General features: G+C 42.9%; 3 protein-coding genes across 6 annotated transcripts in view; 2 read left to right on the top strand and 1 right to left on the bottom strand.

Annotated features, from left to right (window-relative positions):
* Positions 1-405: 405 nt before the first annotated feature.
* Positions 406-8,320, top strand: rps6kb1b (ribosomal protein S6 kinase b, polypeptide 1b). Its single transcript, XM_031861052.1, has 15 exons — positions 406-556; positions 1,716-1,759; positions 1,876-1,996; positions 2,159-2,227; positions 3,957-4,104; positions 4,274-4,331; positions 4,409-4,509; positions 4,767-4,857; positions 5,003-5,093; positions 5,207-5,314; positions 5,418-5,480; positions 5,599-5,676; positions 5,909-6,016; positions 6,569-6,681; positions 6,993-8,320. The coding sequence occupies exons 1-15, from the start codon at positions 485-487 to the stop codon at positions 7,246-7,248; spliced, it is 1,521 nt and encodes a 506-aa protein (XP_031716912.1). The 5' UTR covers positions 406-484; the 3' UTR covers positions 7,249-8,320.
* Positions 8,321-8,385: 65 nt separating this feature from the next.
* Positions 8,386-14,733, bottom strand: slc33a1 (solute carrier family 33 member 1). 2 transcript variants are annotated; one of them, XM_031861050.1, is made up of 9 exons: positions 14,649-14,733; positions 13,280-13,737; positions 13,029-13,182; positions 12,722-12,917; positions 12,417-12,616; positions 12,100-12,284; positions 11,894-12,011; positions 10,761-10,976; positions 8,386-10,668 (listed from the first exon to the last, which is right to left on the bottom strand). In XM_031861050.1, the coding sequence occupies exons 2-9, from the start codon at positions 13,693-13,695 to the stop codon at positions 10,501-10,503; spliced, it is 1,653 nt and encodes a 550-aa protein (XP_031716910.1). In that variant the 5' UTR covers positions 13,696-13,737; positions 14,649-14,733; the 3' UTR covers positions 8,386-10,500. The 2 variants fall into 2 exon arrangements, with proteins under 2 accessions (XP_031716910.1, XP_031716909.1); XM_031861049.1 differs by having other exon boundaries at positions 14,477-14,714.
* A 3,136-nt stretch (positions 14,734-17,869) lies between these two features.
* The window catches only part of gmps (guanine monophosphate synthase), a 10,555-nt gene continuing 3,224 nt past the window's right edge, over positions 17,870-25,200 (top strand). The window contains exons 1-12 of one of the 3 annotated variants that reach the window (XM_031861013.1): positions 17,870-17,977; positions 19,402-19,574; positions 19,678-19,792; positions 20,157-20,254; positions 20,973-21,076; positions 21,195-21,388; positions 22,159-22,324; positions 22,426-22,577; positions 22,800-22,973; positions 23,207-23,312; positions 23,520-23,635; positions 24,237-24,362. In XM_031861013.1, the coding sequence (XP_031716873.1) occupies positions 17,951-17,977; positions 19,402-19,574; positions 19,678-19,792; positions 20,157-20,254; positions 20,973-21,076; positions 21,195-21,388; positions 22,159-22,324; positions 22,426-22,577; positions 22,800-22,973; positions 23,207-23,312; positions 23,520-23,635; positions 24,237-24,362 (1,551 nt within the window). In that variant the 5' untranslated portion in view covers positions 17,870-17,950. Of the gene's footprint in view, positions 17,978-18,047; positions 18,359-18,380; positions 18,684-19,401; positions 19,575-19,677; positions 19,793-20,156; positions 20,255-20,972; positions 21,077-21,194; positions 21,389-22,158; positions 22,325-22,425; positions 22,578-22,799; positions 22,974-23,206; positions 23,313-23,519; positions 23,636-24,236; positions 24,363-25,200 lie in introns of those variants that run through there. The other 2 variants (XM_031861014.1, XM_031861012.1) reach the window with 2 other exon arrangements.

Below are 25,200 nucleotides of genomic sequence, written 5' to 3'. Positions count from 1 at the left end.
AGGGGTTTATAAGTAATGGTAATTTATTATGTTACTGGGGTGTTTGTGATTAGAATAGAAATTGAATGAGAATGACAAAAACATTTCAACAACATAGTTTCTTCAACGTGGACTGAATTGTTTCAAGCATAAAACATATCACTATTTAGCAGCGGAGAATGTTCATGTTTAAAATTAACCTGTCTATTTTAGGTGTGACCAGATACCCTAATAGTACAGTCAGAAAAGGCTTGTTATGAATGTCAATGGAAAGATCTGAGGTTTATTTAGTCTTTCATTTGAATTTGTAGTGAATACACTGATGTTGGTTTATGACCAAAAATAAAAGCGAGTCATACAGGGCACCGCCCCTTTTGTCGGGTGTTGCAATGCGCATGCTCAGTGTAGTAGCCGGTTATGGCGGCGGTGTGTGTTTGTCCATGAGGTGTGGAGACGCCTGCTATTCTTGCGGTCTGTGACGGAGCGATCCGAGCGAAGCGCTGCCATGGCCGGAATGTTTGACATTGATTTGGACCAGCCGGAGGAAAACGTCTCCGACGATGATGAGAACGAGGAGGTACTTTCATGGAGGATGTTGAGACGTGACTGCGAGAGTTGTCACGGCAGAAATTCTCCACGCACAGTAGCTAGCTGTTAGCCTGTTAGCCTGCTAGCCTGCCACAGGCCCTGCTCCTGCAGCCGGCGCTCTCAGGCCTAACAGGGTTAGCAGAGGCTAATGCTAGCTCGCCACCGTTAGCCTGACAGCGAGCTGTCACTCGTTCTGTTTCTATTCTACCAGTAGCGATAGCTCAGCGGTGAGCTGCATGTGTTTTTAACCCCGTCTCGTTTAAATAGAACCGTCGCTGTCATGTTAAGAGTTGTGCAAGCAGAGCCTTACTTGGCCAAAGGTGCTGCAGTGATAAATGTGGCTCGGTGTGCAACAGTTTATTTTGGCAAGACTGCTACAGAGTGACTGTGTGGACATAGAGCTGGTGTCTGTGTGTTTCTATTCACACCGAGCCTGAAATACAGCAGCACAACAACTGACTGTACACCTAATTTAATACAGCAACTACATTAAACTGGTTTTACAAATTATTATTATTAAATTACGTGTAAATACTGATTGATGCAATAGTCAATCTTGTATATTATTACTGCAAAACCATGATCACATGCAGTTAAAGTAGTAGAACAGTCATTGAATAGGCGATAGTAACTATATGCACACACATCAGGTGTTAAGTTAAACCATTTTTGCTTATTATTTTATCTATATAGCACGAATTGGGAAACTGTTACTTCACAGCAGCTCTTGTTTGTCAGTGTCACATCACAGCTCCTGTTTTAATGTGAAGCCAAACACTTTTATAAACTGTCAGATAAGACAAGGAAATGCCCTTTGAAAATGCTTGATTCTATTTTTAAGTCGTTGTCTTTTTTGTAGCTATTTATTTGCATCGCATGACAAGTATTGTAAATGCTGTACCATCATAGTAATAAAACAGACATAAAGCGTTAAATCACACGGGGAAAAAATGAAATACAGAAATGTCTTGATGAGATCAAAGGCTCCCTATAAGAAATGAAAAACCGAAGAAAGAAAGTCACTCAATCAAACTGTGATTTCGAGCACTGCTCATGTTTTCTCCATTGGAGTCCATCCTCTTCCTCGTGAGAACAGAAAAGCAGAATGACTTTTGTGTTTATGTCGTGTTTTCTATTTTTCCTTGCAGGTTCAAATCGGTGACATCATGGACCAGTGCAGTGGATTTGAGTTGTAAGTTTTCACTATGTCCTTTCGTGCTTATGTTCATGTATGTATGTTTTGTTCTTTTTTTTGCATTTGAATCAGTGCAAAAACAAGAACTCAATGCATTGAATGTGTCTCTGCAGCAACATGGACGACTGTGAGAAGATTGAGATATCGGAGGACAACGTCAACCAGGGGACGGAGAACATCAGACCCGAGTGCTTTGAGCTGCTGCGGGTCCTGGGGAAAGGTGGTTATGGAAAGGTACCCAAGAAGCATGAAGCCTTGAGAAAGTACAGTTAACACGCACACACGCCTACAAATGCACACGTTGGATTATTGTCCCTCTAGAATGCAAAGGACTGAGTTGTATTGACTCGAAAGTGTTCTATCTTAAACATGTTAATCATTTCCCCTTTTGTGCAGGTCTTTCAAGTTCGAAAAGTTGTTGGAGCTGCATCAGGCAAAATATTTGCCATGAAAGTTTTAAAAAAGGTACATTTTTCTGCTTAAATATCTATAATTAGAGCAATGTCTCTCAGTTTGTAATCCTGTGAACGCAATTGCATGCTTGTTTTTACAAATAAACATATTGCTTCCGTCTGCAAATATTGGCTGTCCTTGAAGCCAGTGGTGGGGTAGGATTTCACTGCTCGTTGGTAGACTGCCATCTGCGCTGCTGCAGCCTTGGCACTTAAAAACGCTCTGCCTCAGCCCGTTAGATTCCGCTTGATGTTCACGCCGCTTCTGCTTGATTGGCTAAAATGACCCCAGTGACACATTGAAGACCTGCCAGATTTCAACCGGTCGTTTTCAATCGTTCAGCTTCAAAGTGGCAGGCGGGCCTGTAGTTTTTGGGTTAGAGCACAGGGCCCGTATTTATGAAGCATCTCAGAGTAAGATATCAGTCATGACTTGCCCAAAATTGTCAGTGACACACATGCAGTGGTGCGTTTAGGCTTTTCCAGGTTTCAGGAGAGCTGCAGAACTGTCCCAACTGGTTCAGAGTTCTCAGATAGCAACAGGACAGATGGCAACATACACTCCAGCTCGTGTACACAGTCACAATGTGCAACATTTGATGTAGAATAACGAGATTTTTCAGACTGAATTGGAAAAATAAAAAAATCACATTTTCAATATAATCCTACTGCAGAAAAAGTTACATGTTATTGCAATTTACACTGAATTCAAAACTAAAGTATAGCTACAACAGCAACGATGTAGAACGTTATAGCTATGGCTGCTATTGTTCCACCTCTAAATGTAATTATATACTAACGTGTAATTTATGTATCATGTTTATTTTCAGATGAAATATATTTGTAGTCTTTTTGTGAACGAAACTATCTTGTAATACAAGTAGCATAATGCTGTATGCGGTCATTAATTTAGATTTTCCTGCGTCACGATATTTCTAATTCAGTCTGATTTGAATCTGTTGATTGCACATCGAACCACAGAGAATGATGAATAAGTGGCATATACCAATTATGTCATTTACTCTTAAATGAGAACTTCGATTCCTTGCTGTGCGTGTGTAGCAAGGCTCGTAAATAACTAAAGTCCTACTCCGAGGTTGAGTCACAGTGATTCTTAGTTGCTTGATAAAAATGGGCCCAGATTACAGGAAGTAATATCCCATAGCGTAGTAGAGCAGTTAGTGGATGACGGTTAGTTACTTTTGGTAGTCCTGTAAAGGGAACAAAGGCCCACTTAGCGAGCCGGAAAGGGCTTAAAATTCAGTAAACAATGCACGATTCCTAATCGGTCTCAACAAAAAAGTGAATTGCAAAGACATTTTAAAGTATCTCAGTCAGCAAGCTCGTACTGCAACATTTCAAATCAACGGGCGCGTCGCAGCCTCGGTTGTGGTAGTTGTGACACTCGAAGCTGAAACAACATTGCTGCCGACAGGCGGCTCTTTAGCTTTCTGACAGAAGTGGTTAGCAAACACAAACTTGAGGAAGAGTGTGGAGAGCTGGAGGAACAGAAGACACTGTACATATACATCCACAGTAGTGCTCGGACTATTGCCGTCATCGTTCTTCCATAGAACAAAAGCAGCTCATAAGTCGGCGATAAACAGACTGTTGGCAGGACATATTTGTCGTTCAGTGCTATTCACATCTGCATGGATGAAAAGATGGCCATTGTTTCACCGTTCCGTCTGCCTCTGGAGTTGACTAATGTTGGTGAACTTCTTCGGGTTCGGGGGCACAAGGCTATGATTGTACGCAACGCCAAGGACACGGCCCACACGAAGGCAGAGAGGAACATCCTGGAGGAGGTGAAGCATCCCTTCATAGTTGATCTCATCTACGCCTTCCAGACCGGAGGGAAGCTGTACCTCATCCTGGAGTACCTGAGCGGTCAGTACGAGAAATACACACACACCTGGTACACAACACACACTCTAAAGGAAGATCAATGCATATTACGCAAGTGAGAAATCACTTCCTCCTGGCTGCGACCTAACCTGTGGAGGCGGGAGGGATGTATGTACGTGTTGACAGCATAAAAATGTGTTCACCTGCGCAGGAGGAGAACTGTTCATGCAGCTGGAGAGGGAGGGCATCTTCATGGAAGACACAGCCTGGTGAGTGTTTTTATTGAATAGGGACGGACAGATATCTCAGCAGACTATCGGTTTATTTTCTTTGTATTTCTCTGTAGTTTCTACCTGGCTGAGATCTCCATGGCTCTGGGCCACCTGCACCAGAAGGGCATCATCTACAGAGACCTGAAGCCAGAGAACATCATGCTCAACAACCACGGTGCGTGTGTGCGTGTGTGTGTGTGCGCGCGTGCGTGTACATGTGATGAAATTAACTCAAACCTTCCTACATGATTTATCCAAAGAAGATGTCTTACATTTCTTGTATTTTGTATTTATTTCTTTGTATTTGTCCCTAAACATCACGATCCATATGCACAAATATCATGCCACAGAAATGACAGTAAATAAAGACCATGTTGGCAATTTAATAATTATCAACAATTGCATCTGAATATGTGTTGTTTTTCCTTCCAGGGCATGTGAAGTTGACAGACTTTGGATTGTGTAAAGAGTCAATTCACGACGGCACAGTCACCCACACTTTCTGCGGTACCATCGAATACATGCAAGTGGAGCAGTCCTTCAATCCCACTCACTTGCATGCAAATATGCCTCCTCACTCACTCCTTCCCCTCCTTCTTCTTCCACGCTTAGTATCGACTCATTTACGTTCATTCGTTAGTAACAGGTGTGCACTCGTGTTGTTGCAGGGCCCCAGAGATCTTGATGAGAAGCGGACACAACAGAGCAGTAGACTGGTGGAGTCTGGGCGCTCTGATGTACGACATGCTCACAGGAGCGGTCAGTTAAACTTTCACCACATAAAAAAAAAAAAACGTTCTACTGTTATAAAATATGAGTCATAATTTGGTAATGTTTGTGTAACCCTCCTTTCCTCTCTTTTCTCACTGTAGCCACCGTTCACTGGTGAAAACCGCAAAAAAACCATTGACAAGATCCTGAAGTGTAAGCTCAGCCTCCCACCCTACCTCACACAAGAAGCAAGAGATCTCCTGAAACGGGTATCTCCTGTTCGCTTCAAGCTTATACGACGCGTGTTTATCCAAAATAAGTGTGGCGTTGTTGTGTAAGCATTCTTTTGACACTTGACTGCTGCTTGTACAGTTGTTAAAGAGGAACGCCTCGTCGCGGCTGGGAGCGGCAGCAGGAGACGCCACAGAGGTGCAGGTGAGAATGAATATTATTACCTCTCATGACGTACTGGTAGTAACATACTGTTGTTTAACATCTCCCCGACGTAGAAGCTCAGTCTTATGGCCCTGTCTTTGTATTTGATGTCCCACAGGCTCATCCCTTCTTCAGACACACCAACTGGGAGGATCTACTGGCTCGGAAAGTGGAGCCCCCCTTCAAACCTTTCCTGGTGAGTATCAGAGGAGCATGGAGTTCTGAATTACATGTTGAAATTAGATCTCTGTGAGCTCGAGATGAGTTTTGTTTCCGGTTACCTGCCCAGGTTGAACCAGCTGATCGAGTGTTTGGTAATCAAACCCAGGTCGTCTCTTGTTCCAGACCTGCGTGTTGTTAGTTGACACATCTGCTCATGTTGCTGCACCTCCTCACCTCTTGTTTGTCGTCTCCTTCTATTTTGGCAGCAATCAGCTGAAGACGTGAGTCAGTTCGACTCGAAGTTCACCAGCCAGACGCCGGTCGACAGCCCGGACGACTCGACGCTCAGTGAAAGTGCCAATCAAGCCTTCCTGGTAACTTCTCTGACTGCGTGTTCACGTCTTTTGTTTGTTTCGTTCTGCCTCCGTACATTCGAGAATTATGACAAATGTTTAATAGGATAAAATGATGACATTTTAGACAGACATGGATGTAATCTGCCACATGAATATAATTCTAATTATCTTGTGAACACAAAAGAAAGAATGTTGAGAGCCTTTTTATTTTAATTTTAAATGAATTACTCACAAGCTTTTGGTAACAATTAAGTTCCATCTTAATTACTTCCATTTTACCTTAATTAATGTTAAAAAAAACACAATAAACATTCTTTAAACAGGCTTCTAGTTGATCAGTATTTTGCCCATAAAGTGAATTGCTTATGCGTGATACTCGCAGTGCGTCACAGAGCAGCACACACAACCAAATCAGTCAGGTGGAGCAACAAATATCAGATTGAAAGTCGCTGCATTGCTGATTGACGCTGCTGCTTCTGACTCGGTAATGAAAAGAGGCCTTCCTGCCCCTCAGATGTGAGCGCGCACCAACCGTATCTGTGTTTGTCTCTGATGTCTCTGTTCCTGTAGGGTTTCACATACGTTGCTCCGTCAGTCCTGGAAAACATCAAAGAGAGGTTCGCATTTGAGCCAAAAATCCGCTCACCTCGACGCATCGTGGGCAGCCCGAGAACACCTCTCAGGTATTTGGGCATGTCTGCAGCAGCCACTTGTACTGGTTGGCAAAATCAACCCCTTATTCCCACCCTGAGTCTTTGTTTAATTCCTGATATTTCTCACTAAGAGAAATATTGTTTACGTCGTGCTAACTGCACCCTTAACAGCAGCTTATTGAACATATGAGTTTTGGCTTTTTCAATCATGCGGACTAATTCGTTAAGACCAAAATGATAGCAGAATACACATGAAAACAGATCTTCCATGTTGCACATTGTTACAAATGCCTCTCGGTTACATCTGTCCCGTTTCCTTCCTCTCCGCTCTGTGCTTTCAGCCCAGTCAAGTTCTCAGGCGGGGAGTGCTGGGCCCGGAGCCCCCTTCTCCCTGGCGCAGGACCAAGTGTCCTCCAGTCACCTCAGGACCAGGCCATGGAGCTGTCCACCCCGGAGCAGATGGATGTCACAACCAGCTCCGAGGCCTCGGCCCCTCTTCCCATCCGTCAGCCTGCCGGGGTCAACCTGGGCCAGATGAAGCAGCAAGCCTATCCCAGCATGGCCAAGCGGCCCGAGCATTTACGTATGAACCTATGACCCACCGCGCCTCCGTAGGAAAGTTCATTTATTGACTCTTTTTTTAATTTAATTTTTTTTTTTTTAAGAAACAAAGCAAAAAGATATGGATGCTGGAGACGATTCAAATCCAAAATTGCACATCCGCACACTCCATATACTGTCACAACCTGGAGTTAGTGCGTGGGTCTGCGGCTCCGGCGTGCTGCAGTTGAGGCCTCGCCGCTTCTCCTCCGACACCTCAGGTCTCATGACCTGTGTCTTCTGAACTGGACTAGTAGGACTGGAAACCCCTTTCTTGAGGAGCCACAGCCTTTTTGTGCGACCTGGAAATCAAAAAGGCGACAACGTATCGCACAGTATGCAAGCTATTTACTCTAAAATGCCGTCAGTCTACTGTATAAGACGACGTCCAAAGTGCTTCGTGCTATTTGAATGAATGCCGGTGAGGCAAACTGCTTTCATTGGGAGATTTTGAAAGTTCTTCTCAGACAAAAAAAAAGTAAAAATGCTTCCTGGCTCTGAATGAAATGATATAAATTAGGTTAATTATTGAAAAAGAATTGAGCATTGTGAGCAGAGGTTCTGGTATTGATGAATATACACAATGGATGCATTAACTGTGCTTATACATCAATGATGAAACAAAGAGCCGAGATTCAAAAAGAGAGAAACCTTGACTTTTTACGTTCTTTCGGCATTAAAGGCGTATTTGATGTGGGAACCGTACTTTGATTCTCTGCTCTTAAGGCGTGCTACACTGCAGGACGAATCGCTGGATTAGTTGACACGTCAGACATAATTCAGCTTGATCACCGCGACCACCCGAAAATGTCTCACTGATCTGGGTGCTGCTTTGTGTGACCACAATCTGAGCGCTGACAGGACCGTCAGACCCCCGACTGACCCCCGGAGTGAGCTCATACTGGAGACTGTGGCACCAGTTGATCTGGATCCTCAGTTGTGGGGTTTGATGCTCAGAAAACTCGGGGCAACATTCACAGCGTCTGACATCAGCTCACTTGTTTAGGAGGGAAGTTTTAGAAACCCCGAAAAAGCAAGGAAAATTCTAATAAAATAAAAATAAAAAGTGTCTTTTTTTTTTTTTTTTTTTTTTTTTGTATGAAAGGAAAAACATCTGGAGACCTCACAAGTGCACATGTTTTTTTTTTTAATCACGTATAAGATTTGTTTGTCTCAACATTACATCCTGTGAACGTCAAAGATCCTCACAGCAGAGCATTAGAGAGCACTGCTGCGAGCTTATTTAAGTGTCTGACTTTACCATCACTCTGTGCTATCCTTTTACTTTACGATTGGGAATTTAGACTCATAAACTAAAGTTGTGCAAAGTAAAAATAATTTAAATAAAAGTTCAGTTAAAGGATTATGTGGGATAAATTAAAACTTCTTTCGCAGCTGAAATGCACCCAAAAGCCAATTTAGCAAATTAAAGTATCTGATCTGAAACTGATATAAAATATAAAAACAAATGCACATGTTGCTGAAATCAACAGTGTCACACAGTCTAATATGTTTGTCAAAGAAAATCAAAACAAATCCAGTGCCCTGATAATGAGAAAAGGCTTTCAGGAAGAAGTGTCATGAGAGCGATGTGCTGGTACAAATACAGGAGAGGGGCCCAATAAATGTCAAACGTCAGGCATGCAGTATGACTTTTAATTTGAATGCAGCGTCAGGGAGTTTTGTGCATTTCAGAGGAACCATTGGCCACAGAACTGCTACCTCAGCAATGTGAAACTATTTGACCTTTTACATGTAGTTCAAAAAGTCAGAATCAAATTATGCCAAATGAGTTGAAAATGAAGCTCTCCTGACATGAACCCTGATTGTGTGCTTCAATGCTTACATTTGACGTTTTTCAATGCTGGCTTTAGAGAAAAATACTGTAACATCCAGTTCTACGTACTATATGAAAACATAAACAGGACATGTGCGTATCACGTGTCTCTTCAAGGCTGCTGGTCCCGGATCTCAATTGGTTTTGGGGGCAAGAACTTCACCGTATGTATTTAATCACATACTTCTCAGGCTGGTGGTAACATCCCACTCTGCAGAACTTGGCTTTATGGATGTCAAAATGTCATAATTAGGACTCCTGTAATACATTGTTGCATTGATAGTTAGTATACAGCACATTGACCTTTTACATAAAATGTGTTTGAATAACAATGCATCTATTAAATGTTTGAGACTTACCTGCCTGAAAAAAATACATATTTTTTGAATTTTAGTTTTTTTGCTAATTAAAAATGCCCCACTGACAACCAAGAGGTCCGAAATGTTCAAATCCACACTGTCCAATAATGCCATTAAAGAATTGATTTGGTCCTATAAATAATACAACCGATCAGATTTAAGGAAAGTTTGGAAAAAGAAAAGAATGCTCCAAGAAAATGATCAATGGTCACTTGACCATTGATGATATCGGTAATAATGAGGAACGTGTGCTCAGCGTCATATTATGGAGTATGTTTTGTGTAATCTACCAAACCAGAAGACAGACTTTGAAACACCAAACAAGGCAAAAATCACTTAAGAGGAAGAAAATATATATATTTAAATAATGATTTAAAGAATCATTGGTTCAGATCTGAGTCCAGCAGCAATCAAAGATAATCTTCACACCGGGTTTAAACACTTCCATCTGTTTTTTTACCTTTAGTATCTGTTAATATAGATTCAATGGTGACTGGCCGGGAAGGTCAACAAGAGTCTGAAGTGCTAAGTTTACTTTTGAAGTTATTTTTCGCTCATATTTGGGCCAAAAGGTAAAAAACTGCAGAGAATAACTGAACGTGTACTTCCCACAAAGTAAACTCAGCTGGCAATGAAGGCAGGTAAAAACACACTAATAAAGTTATTTGAACATATTCTTTGAGCCAGCTCTTGTTTGGTTAAGCTGTTCCAAGCAGCAGAATATGGTTTCAAAATAAAAATGTAAAAACTTCTCAGCTAGTCTGACCGGTCGGTCCAGTTTTCAGGGCACCGTTACAGTACAGCACGAGTAACGATGAGGTGGACATTTACCTCTACAGAGACAATGGAGTCCTTCATCAGATTTGTGTACCTCGAGGTGACAGAGGTGAGAAAGTATGAGTGTTTTCTTGACGCAGCAACTCGAGCACGACCAGCTGGACTAAACGGACGAGAAGTGGAACAATAACACGTCCGCCGTTCAGCTGTTTTTTGGAGCAGAGTATGCGGAAGTGCAAGAGGAAAAAAAAGAAAAATGCACTGATGAAAGTGTCATCACCGACTAGCTCTGCACCTCCATGCAGCGGGCTTCTGTTCCTGCAGGTGCCTCATCTTCTTCCCCAACCACACCCACCAGGCTAAACCAATCACAACACACACCACCGACTCCACGTAGTAGCCGTCCAGCGTGGTCACACAAGCGCCGCCCTCCTTAACACACAGCTGGAGACACAACAGGGAGAAACGAATCAATATACCGAGTCAAGGTAGTTACATACTCCTGTGCAGGATTATTTCCCTCGCTGCTTACTCACCCCCGCCTCCTCTGGAGAGCCACAGCTCTGGCCGGCGGCCCCCTGACACTCCTTAGAGGTCAGGGGATCCACCATCCACAGAGCCAACGTGGAGGGCCAGTTCCCACCGAGGTTAGTGACTGTGTTCAGCAGGGTCATGTAGGTCCCGCCGATGAGGGGGTCGCTCACTTTGGCATGGAAGGCCATGCAAGCCACGTACATACTGTATAACGCCACCTGGGGAAGCAACATGGGAAACATTTGTTTATGCTGCTCAATAGTCAAACTTACCATGATATTTAACTTCATTCTTATCACATCAATTTTATATTTTTATCTGCTGTTTTAATGACCGGATGGCAAAAATCCAAGGTCCAGAAAAAGAATAATTGTATAATCAATAAAATGGTTTTTATATTCTATTGAAAGACAAATAGAAAGAAAGATGCAAACGCAACCTGCCTCACTAAAATATACCAGAAATGTAAAAAAAAAAAGAAAGAATAAGGGGACGACTATGTTTCTGTCCCTGATACTTTAGATGTTCTTCTGTTGCACAGTGACATCTGCGGGCAGAGACTGGAAATGAAATGAGGTTGGTGGGAGAAAAAGGAACTCATCTTAACACTCGTCTGCCTTTATACGCCTTTATACTTAAAAATAAGACCGTGACAAACATCTGTGCGTCTGCAACACATGTTTTGATCAACCTGCCATTCCAGCAGCACTGCAAGGCTGTGCTTTGAGCTAAATGCGAACATGTAACGTGTGCAATGCTTACCGTCTTTACCACGCTAGTTAATTTGCTACTTAACAATAAACACAAAGTACAGCTGAGGCTGATGGGAATCATTAGTTTTGCAGGTAATTGGTCATAAAACAATGTATTACACAAAATAGAATTTCAGAATTGACTCTCTAAGTTGTGGTCATTTTTAGCTCATTGCAGCCAGTTTCCATTCGCCATCTGACGAGCAGACTTAGACATACAGTACTGTTCATAATGTGCAGAGGGTCAGAAGCCCTTTCTAAGCAGCAGACTGTCACTATCTGCACACTGCTGACATCCTGTCACCTGGAAAAACTATGATAAGAGCTAGAAGCAGTAAAGGGAAGAAAAACAAGATATTAAAGAGAGTAACAGAAATACAAACCTGATGCAATGCGTAGCTAAACAGCACTATGGCGTAGTAGTAAACAGGGAACCCTCCTTCATGTTTAACACTGGGCGTCCACCACACCAGCAGAGCGTAACCCAGTCCTATGAGCAACCTGCAACCGCAAACAACAACACTCTGTCAGCTTTTAGTTTGTATGAATGGGTTTGTGAGTGTGTGTGTGTGTGTGTGTGTGTTACAACCTGAAAGGGAAGGCCTTGTAGAAGACGTCCAGCGGTCTAGGCCCTGCTGTGTATTTGCTGATGATCACAGGTAGTAGGATCTGCAGAGGCACCATGGGCACTGCCAGCAGTGCCAGCTGCTCCTTGGGAACTCCAGCCTCCACCAGCTTCAGGCCCGTCACTGCATCTGCTGCCGAGAATCCAATCTGAATAACAAAAAAAGAGAAGAAATAGAAATCTTCCATTCACATTGGATGTTTGTGTAAAGCAGCAAAGTGTCCGTAAGCAACACTTTCAAAGTCATGTTGTAAAAGTTGTTTCACGTAATGCTGAAGTACTTTAGCAGTGAGAAGCAGGGAACAAAAGGTGAAGACTGTGGGCATCTTGATGATAGAGAACAGCAGCTTGTAGGTCTCCATGACGCCCTGTGTTTCCTCGTGGACTCTCTGCTTTCCTTCGCCGTGATTATTTTCTTTTTTCATGATGGCCACCAGAGTCGTGGAAATCAGGAAAACAATTCCCCAAAAAAACAAGAACTCTGCAGCCGAAGAACAAAAGGCATTAGAAATGATTACACGTCACCCAAAATCACTGCTCTGTTGTAAGAGAACAACAACTCTGTGAGGTCAGGGATGAATAATACCCGACAAGGTGACGATGCCCGTGTCCTTGGGCTCTACTCTGAGGTACTTGTTGCAGAAGTCTGCAGACTCCAGAGCCAGAAAGAGCACATTCCCCAGGAAGTACCCAGCTGTCTGGCCCACAGAGTTGCATGTAGAAGCATATCCCACATTCTCCCTGGACAACATGGTCAGGGCCCAGCCATCCACAGCTATGTCCTTTGAAGCAGAGAAGGTACCGAAATTGGAGGACAGGAGGAAAACTAATCTAATTCAATGTATTTATCTTCCCGAATGTGCGTTTGTGTCACAGTGTTTGCGTCCGCCTACCTGTGTGGCTGCAAGGAAGGCAAGCATAAAGAAGACGGCAGTGAGTGTTACCACCTTCGGTCCTCCCTCACTTTGCATCAGTGAATTGACCGTCCCGGAAAGGTAGAGCATGAAGAGGCCCAGCAGGTACTGTGTGGGCACCAGCCATGACTTTCTGAAAACCAGGAATAATATACACATTGTAGGGGGAAAATATAATCCTCCACGCAGATAAAAACATTAACATAACAGTACGCATGTGTCCTTCTTACCTTCTCCCAAAACTGCTGAAGTAGAGAGCGTCCACCAGCGGTGCCCAAAAAAGTTTGAGACTAAATGGCCAGAAGACAAAGCTGAAGAAGGCTTGGTCTTTGTAGCTGATGCTCTTACTCTGTAAGATCAGAGGGATGCTACCAGCCAGTCCCAGAGGAATCCCTTGCAGCACGTATAGGAACAGAAGGAGCAAAACGTTCCCCAACTCGTCACGGATCCCGGGCCGGACTCTCCTGTGCCTCCGGTCCACAGAGGACAACACTTTGATAAGACCCTCCGCTTCCTCTTCTACTTTGGGTTCAGAGCAGCTCGTCTCTCCCATGTCCATGCCCCTGATGTTTTCGGATAAGAAGGTGGTACCCACGATCTTCCTCTGCCGCCCGTTCTTGTGCGTCATCAAATCTGAGTGCTCCATGTTGGAACAGTGGGCGTCAAACCAGCTGTGCCCTCAGCGAATCTGCAAAAAAAAAAAAAGAATAGAGGGGACTAGTTCAGCAGCTGAATGACTGCATGTCTGCCGTGAATATTTCCAATCATTTGAATCCCATTAAGATTGTTGTCGTTGTTTGAAAGGCATAGCCAAAACAGCAACGGTACAGAACTCCACAGGCAGAAAAAGCTGTTCATAGCGAGAGTAAAGATACAATAAAGAAATGGAATAGAGTAGAATGCAAACATTCAGTGAACTACAAGCAGGGACGCACTGATCATGCTTGAACAAAAGCAGTCAGTAAACTGGTCAAGTGAGTTTCTGACTGATTAGAATAATACAAAGCAGACTCGCATCATACGTACAGTGTATACAGTGTATGTACACTTCAAATGACGAGATAAAAGAACATATACGGGCAGAAATCTGTGCAAAAGGAAGAAAAAATAAATAGTGTCAAGTCATTATTGGGGTGAAAGGTGAAGGAGACACTTCCAGAGGCTAACAAATAGATCCAGGATTAGGTTGGTTAGAAATAAGAAGTTATCGAGCTTTTGTATTTCATACTGTATAGTACAGTACAAGGAAAATGTTCACGGCTGTTTCCTGCTGTCACCTAAAAATCACAAGATGTTAACTTACGTTAGCCTAAACGTAAACTATTAAAAGCAATAGTTTCTAGTACACATACAGACGTAGAAAGGACATGCGCGAGATGAAAAGGTAAAAGGTAAATCACACAAGCAGTACATTAATTCACGTGTACCTGATGATGATAGCAGCATGCCACACAGATAATGCCAGATTGGGAAAGAGATTGAACACAAACGGCTGAATTACAGAGCAAATCAACGGGAGGCCGATTTTATTCTATGTTCATGCAAATAGCGAGTTTGCGGCATCCTAATAAATGGCAAGAAACACGAGAAAATCACTACCGTTTCAGTCAAGACAGGTCAGTTACATCAATACACTCTCAAGAGAAATATCCAGGAAGTGCGGTATGTGCGACGTCTAAATGGGTCCGGCACCTACAGATGACGTGTCAAAGACGAACGGAAAGGAGTTCCGTTTCAGTGCTAATGCCAGTACTGTATGTCATGTAGGGGAAGGAAAAGAAATTCAAAGAAGTGCACTCTTAAGCCCTAATCGTAAAACTCGAGCCCGGAATTACTTTAAAATATATTCTCACAAACTCAGGTGTCACACACACACATACACACACACACACACCACTGACTGGTGATGATCCTTTAGTAGAGGCTGCTTCCTCAGAGGTTGGAAATATCACACCAATAATAACATCAGTTCCACAAAACGCCAAATTAACCAACATCATTAAAGCATACAATCACAGAGTCGGGAAACTTTAAGGAAATACTGTCGGTTGTCCTTTCATTGGCATGTTGTGTTACATTCACATACAATTAAAACAAAGACATGGCATTTAAAACGCCAAGCAAACCAGGAAACAAGAGACCCTTCAAGTCTTAGCATCATCATCAACTATAAGAGCAAGGCAGACAAATGGTAAGTTGATCAGTTTGCAAGTCTTTAATCGGGTTGCATATTAATTAGTCTACACTAGTCGCAGTATCACTTTATAATAGGACTAGACGACATTAATTCATTCATTGTGAAGCCCATAGCATTTTAAAAAAATCATTATCATTTAAAGTCTATCACACTAATAATGTATTGAGGATGTATTATTATTATTATTGTTATTATTATTATTATTATGAGTAGTTATGCACAATTTTGTTTTCTAAATTAACACAAAAAAGACACGTTTTTCCAGGAATGATGACTGATTGAACCGAAATCACACTCAAACATTCTCCTCCATCAAAAGATCTTCTGGTGATGGTCATGATGCATCCACCCCATTTAAATTAGAGGTAATGAATAACCGCACGCTCTGCCTTGTGGTTGCTGTGAGTGCATGTGAAGCTGCTTATCCACACCGATGGCATGTGACAACATACAGGCATATTTGGGTGGATCAGCATGTGACAAAAGGAGCCCTGGGAAGTTTTAAACCATGTGAGAGGGTGTCAATCTACCATAACGTGTCCTGATATAAGAAAATAATGCACTCGTCATCAGAACGGAGTACATTATTGTACTTACACCACGGTCACTAACCACAGAAGAGAGGCTTGTAGATATGAGCTTTGTCAAAACAGACATGGTGCATGATATTCCTAAAATAAATGACAAAAAGCAGAAGGTCAACAGGGACCCACAGATCAGTTCTGCCTTTTAGATTAATCCAACCATGTTCCTGGTTTAACCAGTGATAGTTCACTGAGGAGGAAGTGCTTTAATGGTTAGTGTTCTTTGTGCACTGGAGTGGAGGCTATAGTTTGACTGGTTATAGATTGACACCTACCAGCCAATCAGAAATGTGTATTAATCATGGCCATGGTAACAATTATGTATTTTTCATTACATTTTCCACAGGATGGCGCTGATATTACATCACCTCTGCATATCAGAGCCCAGTGGTTCTCAACCTCTGGTTATGTGCCTTCAGATGTTTTAATATCCCATCACGGGCGTGTTTATTGAATGTTTGTTTTTAACCCTAAACCTGCGATTCATATGAACAACTCTTTATTAATTATCTTGTGATCTGCAAGAACTGTGGTTCCCAGACCTTTTCTGTCAGACTCCTTTGAAATGTAGGAAAAAGACAAATGAGAACCAAGCACTTAATCTTACAGCAAACATTTTGAGTTGTCGTAGCAGGTAATACACTGATGGAACTAATAACATTAATGTAGGCTCTGTTCCAGCAATTATCCAAATGATATGCCACAATTAATAATGCAATTAGATGCAACAGCAAGTGCCTCGTACAAATGCCTGCTTTGAGAGAAGTCTATTCAACAGTGTAGTTATATTGACACATTTTACCCTGGTGAAAACCACTGCCTTACTACTTCTGAAACTACTTTCTTTAAGACACTATCATACCTAAAAATTTTTTTAAGGATCTAGTAATGACAAACTTGTTGGCACAAAGTTGACTTTGACATCTGCCTATTTGACACTTGTGTTTTTGCTGTGACGTTCCTCTTTAGCTTTCAGTGAAGCGGGTTGAACAATTCTGACAGAATGTAATAAACTTTATGTCGAGAAAATATGGATACTGAAACTACATTATTATTAGATAAATAAAGAAATAAATGTCAGTGGCAGACACAAAAGCCACATATGAACAATGAGCCTGGAGGTAACTTATGTTGTAATATATTGTCTGAAAAAGAAATGGCAAGAAGAAAGGTTGTGGAACATATAGTAGATAGAGTATGTGTTAAAGTACAGGTGGTTCCTACTTGCTGCCTCTGCCTGACGAGACTGAAGCATGAGGCGCTGTAGACTCATTGTGCTTGCTGGCAATGTCGCAAATACGTGTGCAAGACTGTTTTATGCGGATGTTGATACTACTACTAATTAAGTAATTCAATAGTCAGATATTTAATTCACTGAATAAGCCAAAAACAGAATTTACCATCTTTTTTTTTTTAATCTGCAGACGTTTTCCATAAAATTGTGTATATTATGATAAATATTGATACTGCAGTATAAAACAAATCATAGCGTGTGTGGGACAAGTTGTTTATCCACACCACTGTGCCCCTGTCCTAGCCCACAGTTTTATCTTAGAAAAACCTAGATATGTCAGTATTGTATGGTGGATCAGGACAAATTCCTAAATTGTTAAAAAATCTAATTGTCTTGCTTTGGATACCTCTGCGGTTCGGGATTGGCAAATATCCTGGGAGATCTGGACACCTCTGTGAAATGTACTATTACATTGCTATAAACTCCATCTCATATTCTATATAAACATACAAAAATTAAGCACCCAATTGCTGCCACTATCATAACATGGTCAGTCACATTCTACTATGCTGTCTAAGCCCAGCCCTCTTCGGGGCCACACTGTTATTTACTCTCACTCCACCCCATGATGCATGGCACGTTTATTTAGTCTTCAGTTCCCGCTGTGAAAGTTATTCCCAGCCGGAGTGTAGGAGTCTGTGTGACAGCCCATCTTCAACCCAATCTGCTTTTGAAACAGTAGTCGGCGTGCTGAGCCAGGAGTGAACCAATAGCCCCCCTCTCTCTCTCTCTCTCTCTCTCTCTCTCTCTCTCTCTCTCTCTCTGTCTCTGTGTGAGAGACCTGGACACCGAGAGGAGAGCTCATTCCACCACACCACAGTCCTCCATGGCTGTGTGCAACGGAGACAGCAAGGTCAGTGGTGCGGGGAGAACACTTGGGTTGACCGGTTGCCTAGTGTTAGGACCCTGTTTGCCGGTGTAGTCCCCCCCCGGTTAATTACGGCCTGTGTGGGGGGAAAGTTAGAGAGCATTCAGCGTTATCACCAGTTCCGCTGAGGAGCTCTGAGTACCACTGTTGCCTGTTGCCGTATTACATTAACATGCTGCTCATAGCCGCTAGCCGCACAGGATATCTCTATTACGATTAGCATCTTACACATTTAAACTCTAGCCGTGGCTGCCTTTCTCCTTATTCGTGGATCCCTCCCAGGACCCTTTGCCTCCAAAGCACCGCGTGGGTTTTAGCATAGCTCCGCTAACTTAGCCAGCAGGACGTGCTGCTAACAGGCTAATGGTGATTGCTACTGTTTACACTGTCCGTGACCTAGCATGCTACATCGGCACTGTGTTAGCTAGCTCTAGCCGGGGCAGTCAGTATGTTGTAACGATAGTACTACTAACCGACAGTCATGCAGTATGACTGTTATATGCTTTTCATTTTGGGAAGTGGCATTGAACAGTAATTTATTTCCCTCGGCTGCTGTCACACACTTTAAGCTAACGGGACGTTAACTGACAGGTTTTGCTAACGTCGTCACGGAGCTAGTATGAGCCAACTTGCGGTTAACACTACCTCTCTGACAACAGGAGCCACTACTGCTGTGTTATCCGCTCATTTGGTAAAGTTTTGGTAGATTTGTTTCTGTGTCGTGATTATACTTTTAGAGCTGCTGACGATATGTTTTAACAATAATACGGCAACTGAAACGGAAAGGTAACAAGTCTGAGGTGATACGGTAACGTTAGCATGCCTGATGAAAGTTGTTTTTAGAAACATCTACGGGCGGAAGTGTTTCAACAAACTACGTGGGATCATGTTTCTCTTCTTGCCGTCCTTATCATCGACTATCATTAGCTATCAGCGATCTGACATCTCTCTAGTTCTTGTGCTGAAAATTGTTTCCCAAACTTCGATCTGCGCATATGTTTATAAAAACAATCCAGACTGGGAAGTTGTGTCAAAGTGAAACGGTACACCTTGCTCCCAGATAGTCTTTGACTAACTTGTGGGTTTCATGTGATTCTCCTGATGGGCTGAATGGATACACCATGTTTCACGAGAGTGACTGTCTGTCTTGTATTGAAAGCTCACATGTCCATAATTGTGTTAGGCTTCATTGAGTCACATTTTTCCACGGGGGATGTCTGAAGTGGAGCCCAATTAAGTCGTGGAGGAGTGGGTTACCTTACACCACCGAACTGTTAAGGACAGCATTAAGGCTCGTCAAAATTATTCAGTAAATACTCGTGTGCACGAGCGACTATGTATATACGTTTCTGCCCTGCTCGGCTCAACACAAGCACTTAAAATCAAGACTGGGGTTTTTCTGTCCACAGCTGGAGATCAGCAGCGCAGAGCAGAATGGATCCTGCGAGGGGGCGGTGGCGATTCTGGATGCTGGGGCCCAGTATGGCAAGGTGATTGACAGACGGGTGCGGGAGATGTGCGTACGCTCTGAGATCCTCCCTTTAGAGACCCCGGCCTTCGCCATCAGAGAGCAGGGCTACAGGTGAGCATGAGAAGCATTTCAACCACATCATTGTTATTACATTATTCTGTCATTATGGAAGTGTTTTATTATGCATTTTGCCTTTTATTGTTTCCCTTCTTAGGGCAATCATCATTTCCGGAGGTCCAGCTTCTGTGTATGCAGAAGATGCGCCCTGGTTCGACCCGGCCATATTCACCATAGGAAAGCCAGTCCTTGGGATTTGCTATGGGATGCAGGTATGCACATGCATGCATACACAGTAAAGTTCTGGGATTTTATAGTGCTTAGGCCTTTGTTCCAGGAAGCATTTGTGGTACACACATTCACAGTGAGCAGCTAGACTTAAAGCTGCTGTTCAGCTCTCTCCTGGGCCAGCTGGGACTTCACCACCTTCTTCAAGGGCACTTTGACACTCGCTGAGGGAGATGAGAGAATTACTCGCTCAATTGTTCCCCAGCTTTGCCTGGAAACTAAAACCAGCAGCCATCCATTCTCTAGCTCATTTCTCGAGGCAGCTGGCAGTTACACCATCTTTGGAATCACACTAACATGTCATTTTCTGTGTCCAAGTGTTAACTTTGCTCTGTGTGTTTCCTACAGATGATGAATAAAGTTTTCGGCGGCACAGTACACAAAAAGAGTGTGAGGGAAGATGGAGTGTTCACTATTGGACTGGACAACACTTGTTCTCTCTTCAGGTAATATGGTTGCTCAACTGGATCGCAAGAAAATTAGTTTAATTTGTGTGTTAATATAAATAAGTGTCAATATGATCTTCTTGGAGCTACACATTCTTACACATCCTTGCATTTTTAAATTTATAATCTGATATGATTGGCGTGAGAAGATGACAGACTGACGAGAAAACATATTGAGAGTTTGTGGATTAGGACAGAACATACAATTATACTTAGTGCAGGAACAACATGGTGTGATGCACAGTGAAGAGAGAACAATATCACAAAGAAGGAGAAACTAGGGTTGGGCGAATGGAGTCCAGCCGACATGACTTTAACCTATTGAAGATAGCCAATGTAAATAAACATTCACCAAATCCCTTCTAGATCAGTCGGCAAATTTACAGTACCATCTCTTTCTCTTAAATAACTGAGGACAAAATGATGTGGGCTGCGTAAAGCACAAATGCTGCTCAACAGGTTTGTCCCCGTGCTATATTTACGAGATAAACTGCACAACCACTCCAGCAGTCACATATTTCCCCCTGGTTGTTACACAAATACTGCAGACTCTAAAATAGACAGCCGCTGTCTGCCTCTCACACTTGACTCGCATGCACCGAGTGAACGCAGGCCTGGACACATTTAACTGTTACATGCAATGTTATTGAACGCCACACATCTTCCTCTGACGTGTGTGTGTGTGTGTGTGTGTGTGTGTGTGTGTTTATCTTATCAGGGGCCTTCAGAAGGATGAACTGGTCCTGCTGACTCACGGAGACAGTGTGGATAAAGTGGCCGACGGCTTTAAAGTGGTGGCCCAATCAGGGAACATCATTGCCGGTGAGCATGTTATGTTGTTTGGATATATTTAAAAAAAAAAAAAAAAAAAAAAAGTGTCATTCAAAGAGGATAAATGGTAATTTTAACGGTCGTCCGCCACATCTGATGTCCCCACCAGGGATCGCTAACGAACAGAAGAAGCTGTACGGGACACAGTTTCACCCTGAAGTCGACCTGACGGAGAGAGGCATCGAGATGCTGCGTAACTTCCTGTTCGAGATTGCGGGATGCACCAGTAATTTTACCGTACAGAACCGCCAACAGGTCTGCATCGACGACATCAAAGAAAAAGTAAAGAAGTCTAAAGTGCTGGTGAGTAAAACTGCACAAAGTTTCATGACGGTGTGTGTTCTTATCCAAACTATTTTTAGGGCAGAGAGATGAAGGAACAACAGCAGAAAACAGAATAAAATATATTCTCAGCACATTTTAACGAACAATGGGAGATCATTTGACTGAAGTCAAAAGCTGGGTTGCTGAGCGTGATATTTAGTAGCCTCTCAGGAAGTGGTGACAGCAGCAGCGGCGGTGGGAAGTAAAGTAGAACCAATTAAACTCTCAAATTAAACCCTGTTTTATCTGAAAAGAGGTAGTCGACTCCCTGAGCGCCTTCAAACTGGGCTTCATCTCAGGGGATTGTGAAGGCGATAAATGAGTGGAAGAACCGGCCTCTAGGCACGTGGTTTATATTTAAAGAAATACATGCAGCCTCTGTTTTCTGTTCTTCAACTACAGTGTGATACATGTTTCACTATTTGCTCCTGTCGTAGTGGTTCCTGCAGTAGTTTGGCTGTGTGAGTCACAAGAGTTAATAGTCTGCTAATAAGTAAAGAAGTGTCAAGGCTGTAGTCATCTTTCTTTTTGATTGAGTTGACAATGCCTAATATTTGTACAGCCTGCCATAAGACAGAACACCAGATATGTCAAAGACAACATGACCAATGTATTGGGAGGCTAACATACATATTGATATTAGACATACTGCTTAGAGAGCGAGGCAGAGTAGGAGCTCCTTCCTCCTTAATCCAGCAGAGGGTGGATGTGACTGCACAGTTAGTGACTGTTTCTAACGGTGTATTCAGGTGCTGCTGAGTGGTGGGGTGGACTCAACAGTTTGCACAGCTCTCCTCAACAAAGCGCTGAACCAGGACCAGGTGATAGCGGTTCACATCGACAACGGCTTCATGAGGAAGAGAGAGAGTCAGAGTGTGGAGGAGGCCCTCACCAAGCTGGGCATCAAACTCAAAGGTAGGGACACATTTGTCATTATATTCTACTTTAGACTAAATGACTAATCAGTTTGAAAATAAAATAATTCTCTTTCTGCTCTAAAATGTCGCTCTATTTAGTGGTGAACGCTGCTCACACCTTCTACAACGGAACGACAACCCTCCCCATCTCTGAGGAGGACAGGACGCCACGCAAACGCATCAGCAAGACTTTGAATATGACGACCAACCCAGAAGAGAAAAGGAAAATCATTGGCGATACATTTGTCAAAGTGAGTATTGGGTCTTAATCAATTATTTTGTGGAAAGTGCTACGTAATAAGTTTTTGTTATATATCACATGTTTGTTTCAACCTGCCAGCTTGTCTGCACTAACATGCAATACATTGTCATTTATCACATTTGTCAACATCTGCCAATATGGCTGCTTTATTGTTTCTTTAATTCACTGCTTCACTGTTGTATCTGATGGTTTGGATTCCGTTGCTTCACAGGTGGCAAATGAAGTTATAGGAGAGCTGAATCTGAAGCCTGAAGAGGTTTTCCTGGCCCAGGGTACCTTGCGGCCCGATCTTATTGAGAGTGCCTCTCATCTTGCCAGCGGCAAGGCGGATGTCATCAAAACGCATCACAACGACACTGAGCTCATCCGCAAACTCAGGGATGAGGTACTGCACACATCCACACAAATGCTAAGAGGCCAGCAAACAGCTGAACGTCATTCACTTTTTATTGAAACATGTGTTTCTACATCATCCATCGTCCCCTTAAGAGGCTTTCTTTCTTCAACAGTTGTTCAGTAGCCCCTTTTTTATAGAAACGCACAACTCCGCAACACCGAAGCAGTCACCTCACTCCCACTCTGTTGTAATGCTGATTCCACTCCTTTGTGACCCTCCAGGGAAAAGTAATCGAACCACTGAAAGATTTCCATAAAGATGAGGTCAGAGCGCTGGGGAGAGAGCTGGGCCTGCCAGAGGAGATCGTCTCCCGACACCCTTTCCCTGGCAAGTACATAAACGCATGCCAATGATGTGACTGCTCTGACAAAAGGGATTATTCATATAATGTTTGATTTCTTTCTACCATTTTCTCCTTTCTTTCCCTCATGTACCCATTTACCTAATTCAATCAGACGGACTCAAAACTGTCCTCGCGTTGCTCTTATATTTGCTAAAGAAGAAGTGCCCCTCCTCCTTGCTTTTCCTTTTTAGGTCCGGGTTTGTCCATCAGAGTGATTTGTGCAGAGGAGCCCTACATCTGTAAGGACTTTGCTGAAACAAACAACATCCTCAAAATCATCACAGACTTCTCTGCAAGCATCAAAAAGGTCAGAACAATGCAGATGCAAAAATAAATTGTAATAAGTAGTCATCTGACATCCTGTGTTTTAGGGAAATATCATAAACAACTCGCCACTGTAACAGGATCATGATTCATGTATTTACAACTAATGGCAGGAAATGAATTACCGTGAATATGCCTCTTTTTCTGCAGTTTGGATGATGCATGCACATTTAATATGAATTGAATCACTGCTTACTGAAAACAGCCCTCTTGGCTTGTGCGCTCACTGTACATTTCCTGATGACAAATATTAGAGGTAGTACACAGATCCAAACAAACAAAGATTGGCTGTTTGCTGCTGGTTGTCTGACGGTAGAACCGGGGACTCATTTGCCATGACACGCAGAACAGCTGTTCATTTGATAAATGATGGAAGTTCAGAGTTGATCTACTTTGACTTCATGAATCAGGGTTATTGTGGCTGTACTGACTAAGACGATGGACGCATCGGAAAGCCGGAAAATGAGAAGTGTTTGCGAAATGAGTTAAAAGTAGTCACAACATAGACAGAGCTACTTCTGAGGTCTCGGTCCTTGCAGTTCCAGTTTTACGTTCTGCTTTAAAATTCTCTCTCTCTCCTCCAGCCCCATACCTTGCTGCAGAGAGTCAAGTCGTGCATATCGGACGAGGAGGAAGAGAAGCTCATGCAGATCACCAGCCTTCATTCACTCAATGCCTTCCTGCTGCCCATCAAAACTGTCGGCGTCCAGGTAAACCAGCTGGTCAATCGACTCATCAACTCCAACCGGTCACTGATAGTTTGTGTGTTGTCTGTCTGTCCACATATTTCTACAGTCCGAATGCTTTAACCTGCAGTCAAAATAGTGTTAAAGCAGACTTGCTGCAGTGGCTTCTTAAAGGCCCAAGTAAAAGTTATAAAGAGGACATTTTGTAGGTTGATCCAAACATTTATGTCTAAATGTCTTCAGACATGCAGATAAATGTGACGCAGGAGAAGCAGGAAGCGGTGTGTCTCACTTGTGCTGTTTGTCTCGCTGTGTTTTCACTATAATTTAGTGGTTAACCGCGAGACACACCCACCCATACAAAGCCTCCGTTTCTTACTTTTTGACTCTCTCTCTCCCTCGCTCTCTTCCTAGCCAAGGGACCGATCTGTTGTAAACATTGTGACATGTTTTTGTTTCTCCCCCAACTTCTCTGATGCTAACACACGACATATGCCGAGGGTGTGGCTAAACGCGGAAAACATAATTTTCCAGTAATTTAACGGCCCTTTACTGTTTCCAGGAGAAATGTATGGTCATGACTACTTTCCACCCCCAAACATTGCAGTTGTCCAGAGACTCTGTGTGGGTGTGGTGGTGTTCTAATACTTCCTGTTTGAGTTTTATATTCACCCTTAACCTCAAATTGTGGGGCAGACAGGAGACGGTGGACAAACACAGGCAGCGTTTATTGCCTGTGGAATTTGTTTGAAGTGAAAACACTCTATGTATAGAAACTTCACTGTTTATTTAAAAGGAAATGTTTGGAGAATGACGTGTGTGTGTGTGTGTGTGTGTGTGTGTGTGTGTGTGTGTGTGTGTG

This window comes from Anarrhichthys ocellatus, unplaced genomic scaffold, assembly GCF_004355925.1.
Source record: "Anarrhichthys ocellatus isolate YVR2014 unplaced genomic scaffold, GSC_Weel_1.0 scaffold24, whole genome shotgun sequence".
Lineage (NCBI taxonomy): Eukaryota > Metazoa > Chordata > Actinopteri > Perciformes > Anarhichadidae > Anarrhichthys > Anarrhichthys ocellatus.
Note: the sequence above shows the minus strand (reverse complement) of the source record. Positions and strands in the feature narration are given on the sequence as shown.